The sequence below is a fragment of the Castor canadensis genome, chromosome 13 (genome assembly GCF_047511655.1).
Source record: "Castor canadensis chromosome 13, mCasCan1.hap1v2, whole genome shotgun sequence".
In the NCBI taxonomy this organism is placed as follows: Eukaryota; Metazoa; Chordata; class Mammalia; order Rodentia; family Castoridae; genus Castor; species Castor canadensis.
In genome coordinates, this window is record NC_133398.1 from 4,158,715 (window position 1) to 4,170,931 (window position 12,217).

Here is a 12,217-nt window from a genome sequence, read left to right on the forward strand (position 1 = left end):
TGAAAAAAGACAAGGAAAGGGACTGCCCTGGGGCCTCCAGCGGGTCGCAGCCTGCTGCACCTAGATTTCTCTGGGTAAGGCTCGCTGTGTGTTCTGACCGCTGCAATCATAAGCGGGTGAGTTGGTGTTGCATGAAGCAACACCACAAATCACACCATGTGGGTGATTTGTTACAGTGGCCACGGGAGACTGATAAAGCCCACAATGGACCTGGCCCCACCTTTGCACCCTGTCACTCTGGTCCTTTACACTAGTGCTCTGTGTGCAGCACTCCCTGCCTTGGCTCTGAGCTCCTGTATTTCTCTCTGCCTGTCCAGGCTCCCCTCCAGCCTTCCCCAAAGCCTTCTGCAGTCTCTTGGACCGAGTAGGTGCTTAATAAATGCAGGTAATATGTAAACAAATGTGTGTCTTTATTTTCATTTACAGCAATTGAGAGGAACAAGCTTCTGACAGTAGTAATTGCTGCTTTCTAAGCCCTGTGGCCTGAACGTAGAATCTGAATATCAGCAGCCAGCTGAGTGCTGGTCAGAGGTGGGAGGCAGCCAGCACATCTGGCTGAAACGGAGGGGCGCAGACATCCAGCTGGGGCAGGAGACAGCCAGAAAGAAGTCCCCTAAAATCCAAGGTGACCAGGTCTCAGTGGAACAGATAGAAAAAGTGTTTCTGTGAGTTCCAGCTCTGGCCTGTCTTGGCACCCCATGCCTGTGGGGTTTTCCAGCTTTCTGTGCTGACAGGGGAGGCACCTGAGCACATCCGTGGACAACTACAGCTCAGATTGACCTGGCCCAGTTCCCATACTTTGTGGCAGGAGAAACGTTGGTCCCACGAGGGAAAGTGACTTATCCGAGGTCACCCAGCAATTCCTGAGTCTCAAAACAAGCTGGAAGTTCCTGTCCAGCGCTACCTCCAGGATAGTGGGGATCCAGGAGCGTGAGGCAGGCCTCCAGGGGACAGGAGCTGGAGAAGGAGGGCCAGGAGCTGGCAGCAGGTCCAGCCTCACTTGAGGTTGTGCTGGCTCTCACGGTGCCGCCGCAGGTCCACCTTGCGTTGGAAGCCCTTGGTGCACAGCTCACAACTGAAAGGCTTGAAGCCTGTGTGCTTGCGGCTGTGGGTGATGAGGTTGGAGCTCTGGCTGAAGGCCTTCCCACATACCTGGCACTTGTGTGGCTTCTCACCTGAAAGGTGGGCAGGCAGCACAGCAAGATGGGGTCAGGGAGGCAGCACCAGGCCTGTGTTCCTCACCCTACCCATACTTGTCCTTCAAAACCTTGTTAAGTTTTACCTCATGACCAACCCACATTCACCTTAGAAAATGATGAGAAAAGGGAGATAAGCAAAGATACATCCCTCCCTGGGTTGTAGGCTGGTTAGTGTAGGGACCAGGCCCCCCTCGGAGTTATCAACAGATCCTCAAGGCTGGAACGGGGCCTGGCCCAAAAGAGGCACCTGGTTAACATCAAGCAGAGAATGAATGAATGAGTTGAGAGGATGAGTGAGTGAGTGAATGAGTGGCTGGATGGGTGGGTGAGTGAGTGAATGAATGGATGGTTGGATCTTCTCACCATAAGAAAAAAGGAAAAGGAATGAATGAATGGGTGAGTGAGAGAATGAGTGAGTGAGTGAGTGAATGAGTAAGTGAGTGAATGGCACCCCTGTCCCGCTGGTCTATTCTAGCTTCAGTGTCCAGTCAGACAACTGAGCACCTCTCAGTCAAGTTTATGCATGAATGAATGGCTAAATAAGTGAACAGTTCACCTTCTGGTCTCATTCCCCCCAGACGTCACCATCCTGACCCTGTGCTGTACCTCTGTCATACTTTCCTCGCGCTGCCCACTGAGTGGCATAGGTGTCGTCTGCCTATTCCTCCATCAGCCTGCAGCCTTCCCTTTGAAACTAGACTCAGCTCAGCCTAAAGCCAGGGCCTCTGCCAGGATTTCAGTGAAAGATGGGATGCCCCGAGGCCAGTGGGGAGGCTTCTGCAGCCTCCAGCTCCCTCTCTCAGTCAGGGACCCCAACCAGGCAAGGGTTCACTCACCAGTGTGGATGTAGGTATGCTTCTTCATGTCTGACTTCTGATGGAAGCGCTTCCCACAGAACTGGCAGGGGTAGGGCCGTGTGTCCGAGTGGATGAGCAGGTGGGTGGACAGGGTGGACGAGCGCTTGAAGGCTTTGCCGCACATCCGGCACTCGAAGCTGCGCTCCTGCCGGAGGAAACGAGGCCCCAGGGGGTCAGGTGCAGGTGGGGCCTCGAGGCCTGGGAGAGCCAAGCTGGGCGCAGGACTGGACCCGGCCGCGATGCCCTGAGGAAGAGGACACTCCATTGGGGTGGCCTCAAGGGCAGGACCTATAGAACAGGACCCAGGAACAACCTACCCACCCCCCCACCACACTACTACTGTTCCTGCCTCATATGTAGGACTGAGGCTTGGGGCCTGACTGGCCTTTTGTGGGATTTTTTTTCTTTTAACCTTCACAGTATTCCTCTCAAAATAAGTCTTAATAATTGTTTGTTGACTGACTGATGAAATGACCCATCAGCTTTTACACAAGTTCACATTTCACACCATTAATCCAAAGTGAATTTTTTTCTAGCTGGGACAATGATAGGCAGAGCAGTGCTCTAGCTGAGTCTGAATTTTGAGGCCCAGTTCTGGCTGCCACCTCTTAGTAGCATGCAATTTTAGGCAAGTTATTTAACCTTCTAAGTCTCAGTTTCCTCATCTATACTCTGATGAGCTCGAAGGGTCTGGGAGGATCAGAGGGAGAGAACTGAGCCACTCTGGCAGGTGGCTCACAACTGCAAGCGTGGTCTTTTCCTGCCCTTCTCATCTGAGCTCTTCTATTTACCCAAGTTCTGGTGACCCATGTCTGTTTCTGCTGCCCTGCCTGGAAACAGGGATTCCACTCCTAATCTACTGAGCTAGGACCAAGTGGAATGAGATGAGCATTTAAACTCTTAAGATTCTAAGAACCGAGGTCTTCAAAGCTGGGGACACCTGCAGGGTTCCCCAGAGGACAGGATCATTTCTGAGGATCATGGACATTTCACTGCCCCCCAAATCCCACCAGGGGCCAGCACCCCCTCCAGTCATATGTGACTCCAGCTGGGTCAATCAGAGACCCTGACCTGGCGAGGCAAGTCGTAATACCGATCCATGTCACCTTCAGGAATCAGGGAAGAGACCAGCCCCACCCCCAGGCTCCCTTGGGGAAGCACAGAGCAGCAGCTGAGGGCTGGGAGTCCTGCTCACCTGGGAGTGGACATGTGTGTGATGCTCCAGGCTCACGGCGTGGCCGAAGGTTTTGCCACAGATGTCACAGGCAAACGGCCGGGTCCCACTGTGAGAGCGGCGGACATGCACTTCCAGCCCATGTGGGGTGGAGAACACCTAGAGGGCAGGAGCCAAGTGTGAGGCTGCTGCAGGGAGGCAAGCCTGCGATCCCATGGTCACCTCACACACACACCGGCTCCAGTCATGAACGGGCCACAGGGAGGGGCATAGGCTCCCAGTTCTGCTGCTCGTCTTCTGTGTCCCTTGAGGAAGTAACTCACCCTCTTTTGGCTCAGTTTCCTGTCTATAAAATGGAGTGTCAATGGGGGATCTGGAAGATCCCTCCTTGCTATCCAGAGCCTAATTAGCCTAGTGGTTACAATCTTGGAGTTGGCCAGAGAACGTTTGAACGCTAGATCCTTGAACACCGGTATCTCCTTGCTGTGTGCTCTTGAGCAAGTGAGTAACCCTCTTTGAACCGTAGCCCTTCATCTACCTCCTAGAGCTGGTGCATTTCAAGCAAGGGCTTAGCACAGGGCCAGGCACAATCAGAATTCAATGACTGGTGATGAGAACAAACATTTTGAAACCATGATCCTATGAGGGTCCCATGTTCTCCACAGAGAACACCCAGTCATGAACTCCCACAGCTGTCAGTGCCCTGGAGAGGGGTGCAAAGCAGGACCTGCATGCCCACCCTGGTATTCAATTCACCTTGTTGCACTTGACGCAATGGTATGTGTCCATGCCCGGGGAGTAACGGAGGCTAAAGTCCAGGGGGGGCTCAGTGCTGGGCACCAGGGGGCTGCCATACAGCCGGACAGAGTGCTCCAGGAAGGCTGACTGCATGGTGGAGGGGGCCTGCTGGTAGGTATGACCGTAGGAAGAGGCCAGTGCATCCCAAGAGAAGCTGGGCTTGTAGAAAGGGGGTGACTCAGAGAGTGGTGAGTCCCCATCCTGGGGTCGGGATGTCATAATGGGCCCCTCTGTGGAGACAAGGGGACATGTCTGGTGATTCATTTAAACATGGGGCACCCATGGCCCACCACCCTCCACTACCCATCAACCCATCAACGGGTGACCTCGTGTTGAGGGCTCAGTATGCAACTCCAAGTATTTCCTGCCTGGGGGGGCATCTGTGTCTTCACTGTGGTTCCCAAGTTTTCCCAGCCTGGAAGCGTCCCCATCCCCACCCCCGGATGCCCATCTTGCTTGCTACACGGACGTCCTAGCTGCTTCTGTCCCACCACACTGAAGCCCTCATCCAGGAACTGGCTCCCCATCCAGGAGCATCTGGGAGGACCAAGCAGGAGCCGAGAGCCCAGATGAATCTGGATGAACTTGTCAGTCCTTGCTGACTCCATGACACCAAGGGGCTCTGCCCCCAGAGTCTACTCCCCTTCCCTTCTCTCAGCACATGCAAGGGAATGACTGGGGGGTTCTGGGCTGGGGACCTGGTGCTGAGGCCATCCTGGTCAAGCTCTGTTCCAGCTCCAGCTCCGGCTCCTGTTTGACGTTGTTCCACTCCAGGTGCTGATTTGGGAGCAGCAGTGTGCTGAGGACAGGGCTGTTGATCAGGACCTGGTCCCTGGCCACTGTTGAGAGATAAAGCCTAGTGTCACCAGCTATAGCTTTTTGGGAAGCCTGCAGAGAATGAAGCCTCTCACTTCCCAGAGGAGGGATCCCAGGGAGAAACCAACTTGCAGCTGCTTCTGGTGGCTGACACCAGGGATTCTGCCTAGGGTGAATGGAAGGTGGGGGGACCATGAGGAAAATCCTGTGCTAGTGACCTTGATTTGTCTTAGCACCTAGACCCTAGCCTTCAGTTGGACCTCTGATTAGGACACACATCCTTATATACTAGCACCAATCCCCATGTGCCCAGCTCTCTACCCATGCACCCAGGGTCACAAATAAGTGACCCTCTAAAGGGTCAGAGATAAGTGCATTAGTCTTTCCTTCCAGACATGGAAGAAGCATCACTCCAGGAGGCCTGAGCTTGGACTTACCAGGGGTGACAGCAGGAGGCCAGACCAGGTCATCCTCACGTACACGGGGCTCATGGTAGGTGTGAGCCTTCTTGCTCTTCACCAGGAAGGAACGTGGCATTTTCAGTGTGGGCCCCACACCTGCAAGAGGAGAGGAGAGGGATGGAATGGCTAGGAGGGACAAAAGAACAAGAGTCCTCCGAATCTTAGAATCTCCTCCTGGGATCAAAGACCCACTGTGCTGAGTGGAATAGTGTCCCCCCAAAATTGCTTCCACCTGGAACCTGTTACTGTGACCTCACTGGAAACTTAATATGATTAGTGTCCTTGTAAGAAGAAGGAAACATGGACACGGGGACCCAGACACGCACAGGGAAAGTGCAACACGATGCAGAGGCCGGGACTGGAGTCATGACTGGACTGCTGAGAACGGCTGGCTGCCATCAGGAGCCAGAGAGAGGCATGAAAGAGCTCCCCTGGAGCTTCGGGAAGGAGCCAACCCTGCTGACACCTTGCCTTTGGAAGCTTAGACTCCAGAACTATGAGAGAATTAATTTCTGTGGTTTTGAAGCCACCCAGTTTGTGGTCCACCCTCATGGCAGATATGAAACCTGCCCCCACTTCCGCTGGGAGAGGGCACACTTACGCCCAGAAACCCTCACCTCGGCCTGCTCGCACTGGGCAGGGCAAGGGTCTCCATAAACAGTGAGTTATGGAAATTCACAGGCTGTGGAAAGGTGTCCCAGCTCAGACTGGGCTCAGAGGCACGTGGGTGAGAATCTCAGCTCTCCTGCTGTGCAAAACCTCAACCTCTCTAAGCCAATGCAATTAGCTTCCATAAGGTGTGATGTCTGGCCATGTAGTCGTGTAGTGCTGACCGGTTCATACCACAGGGTGGCTGGCAGAGGGGCTGCGGCAAGCCAGGGAGGCTCAATTACAGTGCATTACCCTGTAGGCTGGAGAGCCCAGAGTGCCTAGAGTCTGGACTCCAGAGAGAGAGGAGCTTTCCCTTTCTGAGGAACAGAAGGAGGCCCAAGGGGACCCCTCCTCCACCACACCCGGAGACCTGATGTCTCATTGTGGACACAAAGGCAGAGTCAAATGCCCCCAACTCCAGGAGCTGAGCAGTGGGCAGCCCAGCCTGGCCTCCCCTGGAAAGCAGACTGGCAGGAGAAATTGAAGCCCTAATTGGTCAAGGAACTTGCCCAGGCTGGGGAATTGGAGGTAGAGCTCCTGACTACTCCAGGCATCCCCTGCTGAGCCCTTGGGGCAGAGAGCATCCCTCCAACCCTTCAAATGATTCACATCTCTGCCCTAGCCTGTGAGGCTCTCCCGAAGGCCCAGAAGACAGAACATCTGAGAACCTCTGTCTTCCCTCCTCCCCAGACTGTGCAGAATTAGGTTCAGAGGAAGTACTGGTTATGCAGAGGCCCAGGTGGAGTCCTTCCTCCACCCTGGGCCAGCTGCCATGCAGGACTGTAGCAATGATAGGGCCCAGCAAAGGCGGGAAAAGGATTATTGGCTGCTTCTGAACAACAGTGAGGGCTGCGTGATAAGGCCTTGGCCCAGAGCGGGGTGGGAGGTGGGAGATTAGAAAAGGCAGCTTGGAGCTGTGCCTTGCTTAGGGCAAGGACCCTAGGAGTCACCCCTTCCCCAAGGGAATGAATGACTCAGAGCCAAGCAGAAGAGGGCCCTGGATTCCTTGTCCCCCTGGTCCAGAGACCCACTGGGGGACATCAAGTGTTTGGGCCTCTTGTTGCTGGGGAGTCTGTCACTGAGCCTCCATATCCAGATCTGCTAAGCAGAAATCACGATCCGATGTCAGGGAGGAGAAAAAGACCTTTGTGTATCTCGAAGAAGCGTGTGAAGTATGAAGCGTGTGCCTGGGCTAGGTCACATATGTGTGGTGCCATCTTTGCCCACCAGGGAGGAGCTGCAGGAGGCCAGGAAGGAGGCTGCATCCTGCTGCATCCCACATCCCCAGAACCCTTGAAGGACTGAAGGATGAAGCCTGGACCAGAACCCACAGTGGTCCCCAGGAGCAGGGACATATTCAAGGCCCTTCACTCTCCGAGTTCTAAAAGGAGGGATGAAACTTGGCCTCACCGCTGTCAGATTCTCAGCTCTCTAAACAAAGGCTGCACCACAGCTACTGGCTGCTAACCTCCCCAGGCTGGCTGGGCAGCCCAAGACCTTATCTTTCAGGGACATATCTTCCTCCTCCTGCCTCTCCCCCACCACCAGGGTCCCCCCCTTCCTTCCCCCTTGAGCGCTTCCAACTCTTCACTTCAGGAAAGCCCCTGGGTGGAAGGGAGGGGACCCCTGTGAGCTAGGGGAGGACTGGGTCCCTGGACCTTTGTTCTGTGGGGATAGCCATGGTCTGTCAAAAGGTGAACTATTTTATTAGGAAATTAACTAATTTCCTGAGACAGAGCACCAGGACAAGTTTGTGGCAGCCATGGTCTGCTTAACCTGAGCACCTTCCACTGAGTCCTGCTCTGTCCCATTTCACAGAGGAGTCACAGAGCTCTGAGGCTGCTAGGGACCCCAGGGCAGAACATGGTGAGCAGGACGCATCTGTCCGGGATAGGGGAGAGGGACATTTATTCAGTGCTGCCTGCATGCTAGGGGTTGGGCAGTGCCCTTCAAAGCATTTTCTCACTGAGGGAACTGAGCTGCAGTGCTGAAGAAGAAAACCTGGCAGTGTTTACCTCATCCTAGTCTGTGTTATGTCATCAAATCATACCTGGGACCATGGCACCAGGGAGAATCTTGCTGGGTTGCAGGTGGGGGATTGAGGTTTAGAGAGGACAGGCAGGGCAAAATCATGTCCAGGCCTTCTGTCCTGTTAGGATTTGACTCCTGGTCCACTGCTTTACTAGTGCCATCCTTGGCCCTCGAAGCAGCTCCTGGAACAGGCTGTCATATGAGGGGAAGGCGGAGTGCTGGGCTAGAGGGCAGGAATTCAGACTCCCCCATCCTCAAGTCTTTTCCAGATCCCCTAAGGCCCCTCGTCAGGTCTGGAGAGCTGCAGGTGGAGAATAAGTGAGGAACAGATTTCTCTATAAAAACCTTGGGCCCAAAGCTGGAAGGGACCCAGGTCCACTGACAACAACAAAACAGTGATCTTCACATTCACCAGCACAGGGAGCAAAAGGTCGCAGATTCTGGGTGATTCTCATGCCTACCTTGGGATCTGCCTGAGCACCCCCCCACCCCGTCCCTCTGCCCTCCCCAGAGTTCTCTCCCCTAAGCCTGGCAAAGTGACAGCAACACAGTCAACCCTATGGCCAAGCTCCCAAGCCTACAGTAGGGGTCAAATGTACCCAACAAACTTCCCTTTGGCCCCTGTGAGCTGAGTTTGAAAAAAAAAAAAAAACAGGAACCAATCACCTATAGTATAGTTAATTAACAACCACTGGGTTTTGATTCACACGGACCCATTCTGAGAAAGAACTAAGAGCAGAGATTGTGAAAGAAGCTCCGGATTTCTTCATAAAACAGAGGCGTTGATGGTATCGAGCCTCCGGAAGGAGGCCCTGGGTTACCATCACTTCATAAGCCTCCCATTGTCCTGATAGAGGGTCCTCTGACCCTGAGTCAGAATCTCTGCCACTGCTTCCTGGAAGGGCATAGCCTGTACCCACGCAGTGTCCCTCACCTCGATGTCCAGGTGGAGTCAAGTCAGCAGGCTTTGATTTTCCTGAAAGCAGGCACCTCATGCTGTCTATGGAATGGGTCTGATTTTGTGACCTCAAACGTAAGACTGCATCAGTCACCGGCCTGGGTTGGGTTTTCCTATCTCTCAAGAGACGGTTGGGCTAAAAGATTTCTAAACTTCCCTTTTGCTTTAAAATCCCATGTACAATCCGTTGACCTTCTGCGGGGAATGACCCACCTTGACGAAGACACGCATCTGTCAGGTTCCCTTTTTGAGAGGGTTGGGTAAGACTGGGTTGATTCTCAGGGTCAGCTACAGGGGACCCTTTGGACTTCCTTTATGTTTAAAGACACAATACAAGGAGGGAACAAAACCTCTCGACGTAGGAGTTGTGGGCAAAGGAGCCCAGATCATGTAAGGTGGCCCAGCACAGAACTCAAAGTCATCCAGGAACAATAACAGGATTGCAGAGGGATATTTGCACAATTCATAACAGCATTATTTACGATAACCAAGAGGTAGAAACAACCCAATGTCTATCCCTGGATGAATGGATGGGCAAATACAGTCAGAACACACAATGGAATATTATTCAGCCTTACAAAGGAAACAAATTCATCATCGAACCTGATGAGCCATGAAAATACACTAAGTGAAGTAAGCCAGTCACAGAAGGGCAGATAGCGTATGGCCCCACATATGAGTGCCTGGAATAGCCAAATCCATAGAGATGGTAACAGATTAGATATTACCGGGGTCGGGGGGGGGGGGGATTGAGAGTTATTAGTTAATAGGTATGGAATTTCAATTTTACAGTATGAAACAGCTCTGGGTATGTCTGTACAACAAGGTAAAATACTTTACTATTTTTTTGAATTAGCATACATTAATATGAGATTTCATCTTGGTGATTCCATGTGTTCATGCAGTGTATTCTGAACAAGTTCACCCCTCCATTATATTTTCATTCCCCCCAAAGTAAATATGCTTAATACCACTGAACAATACACTTAAAAATGGCTGAAATGAGCCAGGAACAGTGACACCCTTTTGTAGTCCCAGCATTCGGGAAGCTGAAGCAGGGGGGATCACTTGAGCACCTGAGTTTGAGGCCAGTCTGGACAACATAGAGCAAGATCTGTCTCAAAAAAAGGGTGAAGGGAATCTGGGAGTGTGGTTCAGTGATAAAGCACTTGCCTAGAATGTACAAGGCCCTGGATTCAACCCCCAGTACACACACACACACACACACACACACTCACATACTCACACACTCACACACGCACGCACGCACGCGCGCGCACACACACAGAGGCTAAAACGGTAAATTGTATGTGTAAGTATTTTATCACAATAAAAACAAAAGTGAGCAAGTGAACCACTTCCTATAGAAAGCAGAGCTCCCATTGGTGGGAATTCCTGAAAAGGAATGGACACAAAGGCTCCCTCCAGACCAAGGAGGGAGTGTTTTGCTCTTTCTGCCAGCGATGTTGGTGTTTCTCACAGGGAAGTCTCATGTGATCGGGCTGCTTTACCCTTGGGATGACCTTGGGCTATGTGGTCCCAGAGCCTTCTAATAGGTTCCTCACCCAGCTCTCCCTGCCTCCCTGGGAGCCGCGGGAACCATCTGCACCATTTGAGTGAGTACATCAATCAAACCTAAATCAGGTGTAGCCCTCGAAAGTTCTCCAAGAACTTTCTGCACAGAAAGCAATCTTCTGACCCCCAAATCTGAGAGTTAGGGAGTTCCATCTCTGAGAGTTAGGGAGTTCCATCTCTCCTCATCCCAAGAATTGCTTCTGCAACACCTCTGAAGATGAGTGACTTGGACATATTCTATCTGCTGCCTACTAAGAAAGATGAGGGTTTGCCAGACCCACAGCTGGAGGGTGTTCCTTAATTTGCCCCCAAAGATCTTACAAAGCTGTGGACTTTCTTCCCAGAAAAGCCCAACCCAGATGCCCACAGACTCAAATTTGGCTTTTTCTCCAAAAAAAAAAAAAAAAGGTAGAAAACTCTAAGCACAGTCACAGTGAGAAGAGACCAGAGACAGCACCTTCCACTGATAGTCCTACTGTGCCTGGAAGGCTGGGGCAGCTTCGCCCTCTTCCCTCAGTGGGCTGCAGAGGGGAGGGTGCCTGACTTCAAGTGTTTGGGGGACTTTTGTGAAGGTCTGGACTGTGGGATGGTGGGGCTAAAAATTCCTTCAGAGTTGGGGACAGGGGCAGGGCTAGTCCTTGCCCCAGGATACACCGATTTAGGCACACAAGTGTGTGCTGGGCACTGCCCACGTCCCTGGGAGAGCTGGGGTGCAGGCATGACTTCACACGTGTGGGTGATGTCTGTCCGCTTAAAATCGAGTTTCAGAAAGTTCAGCAAGAAGCTCCTCGGACAAGACCTTGTCTTTACCACATATCCTCCCGGCTTCCATCCCAGAAAGGAGACTTTCCCACCCCTCCTTTTCTTCCTCTAACTGCCGAGGAACTGGGCATCCAACCATTGGACATGCAAATGTAAAAAAATAAAGAGAGAGAGAGAGAGCGAGAGAGAGAGAGCGCTGACACCATCCTCCAGCACTCACCTGCTGGAATCTGCCCTCTTCCTCCTGACTTCTGCTGGAGGGTCCCTCCGTGCTGGGAACCTTGAAGCCTATCCCTGGGGACTGGTCTCCACTGTCAACTTTGTGACTCTGCACAAATAGATACTTCTCCTTTTCTCTCTCTCTCTCTCTCTCTCTCTCTCTCTCTCTCTCTCTCTCTCTCTCTCTCTCTGTGTGTGTGTGTGTTTTTCCTCTTCTGTTCCCCTCCCTGATTTTCAATCTGATTATTTGTGTCAAAATCTGGCGGTGAAGCAGCAGCCAATGGAGAGGACGCGAGCGGGGCCCATTTGCTTATCAAAACTTTCCAGGAGCGAAGCTGCTGCGTCCTTATTTCTAATCCGTGGCTCTCAGAGGAAATTTTCTCCACAATAACATCTGGATGCAAAGAAAGGAAGGCTAAATTGTTATGTTTTAAAAATTGAACTTAAATAAAGCATTTAATTGTAATACCTGCCTTTGTATATAGAGAGAGGTCATCACTTTCTTTAGTTTTTCTTCCTTTCCTTTTTCTTTTCCCCTCTCTTTTTCTCTCCTTTATTTTCCTTTCTTTTGTTCTCCCTCCCTCATCTCTTCTACTTTTCTCTCTCTCCCTCTCTCTCCTTTCCCCTTTCCCCTCCTTTTCTCCTTCCCTCCCTTTTTTTCCTCTTTCCTTCCTCTCTCCTCCTTTCCTTTCCTCCCCAAGTTCAGCATCCTGGAC

At 52.1% G+C, this 12,217-nt stretch overlaps 1 protein-coding gene across 2 annotated transcripts; it reads right to left on the bottom strand.

The window, feature by feature from the left end:
• Positions 1-418: 418 nt before the first annotated feature.
• Gfi1b (growth factor independent 1B transcriptional repressor) lies at positions 419-11,637 on the bottom strand. Of its 2 annotated transcripts, none has more exons than XM_020170685.2 (7): positions 11,503-11,637; positions 5,282-5,401; positions 4,727-4,867; positions 3,987-4,258; positions 3,252-3,389; positions 2,036-2,201; positions 419-1,175 (listed from the first exon to the last, which is right to left on the bottom strand). In XM_020170685.2, the coding sequence occupies exons 2-7, from the start codon at positions 5,379-5,381 to the stop codon at positions 997-999; spliced, it is 996 nt and encodes a 331-aa protein (XP_020026274.1). In that variant the 5' UTR covers positions 5,382-5,401; positions 11,503-11,637; the 3' UTR covers positions 419-996. The 2 variants fall into 2 exon arrangements, with proteins under 2 accessions (XP_020026274.1, XP_020026273.1); XM_020170684.2 differs by having other exon boundaries at positions 2,036-2,300.
• Positions 11,638-12,217: the final 580 nt, after the last annotated feature.

Coding starts and splice junctions, on each gene's coding strand:
- Gfi1b (XM_020170684.2), bottom strand. CDS start 5,381: ATGCCACGTTCCTTCCTGGTGAAGAGCAAGAAGGCTCACACCTACCAT. Junction 4,259..4,726: donor CAGGATGGCCTCAGCACCAG/GTCCCCAGCCCA, acceptor TTGTCTCCACAG/AGGGGCCCATTATGACATCC. Junction 3,390..3,986: donor ATTGCGTCAAGTGCAACAAG/GTGAATTGAATA, acceptor CCTGCCCTCTAG/GTGTTCTCCACCCCACATGG.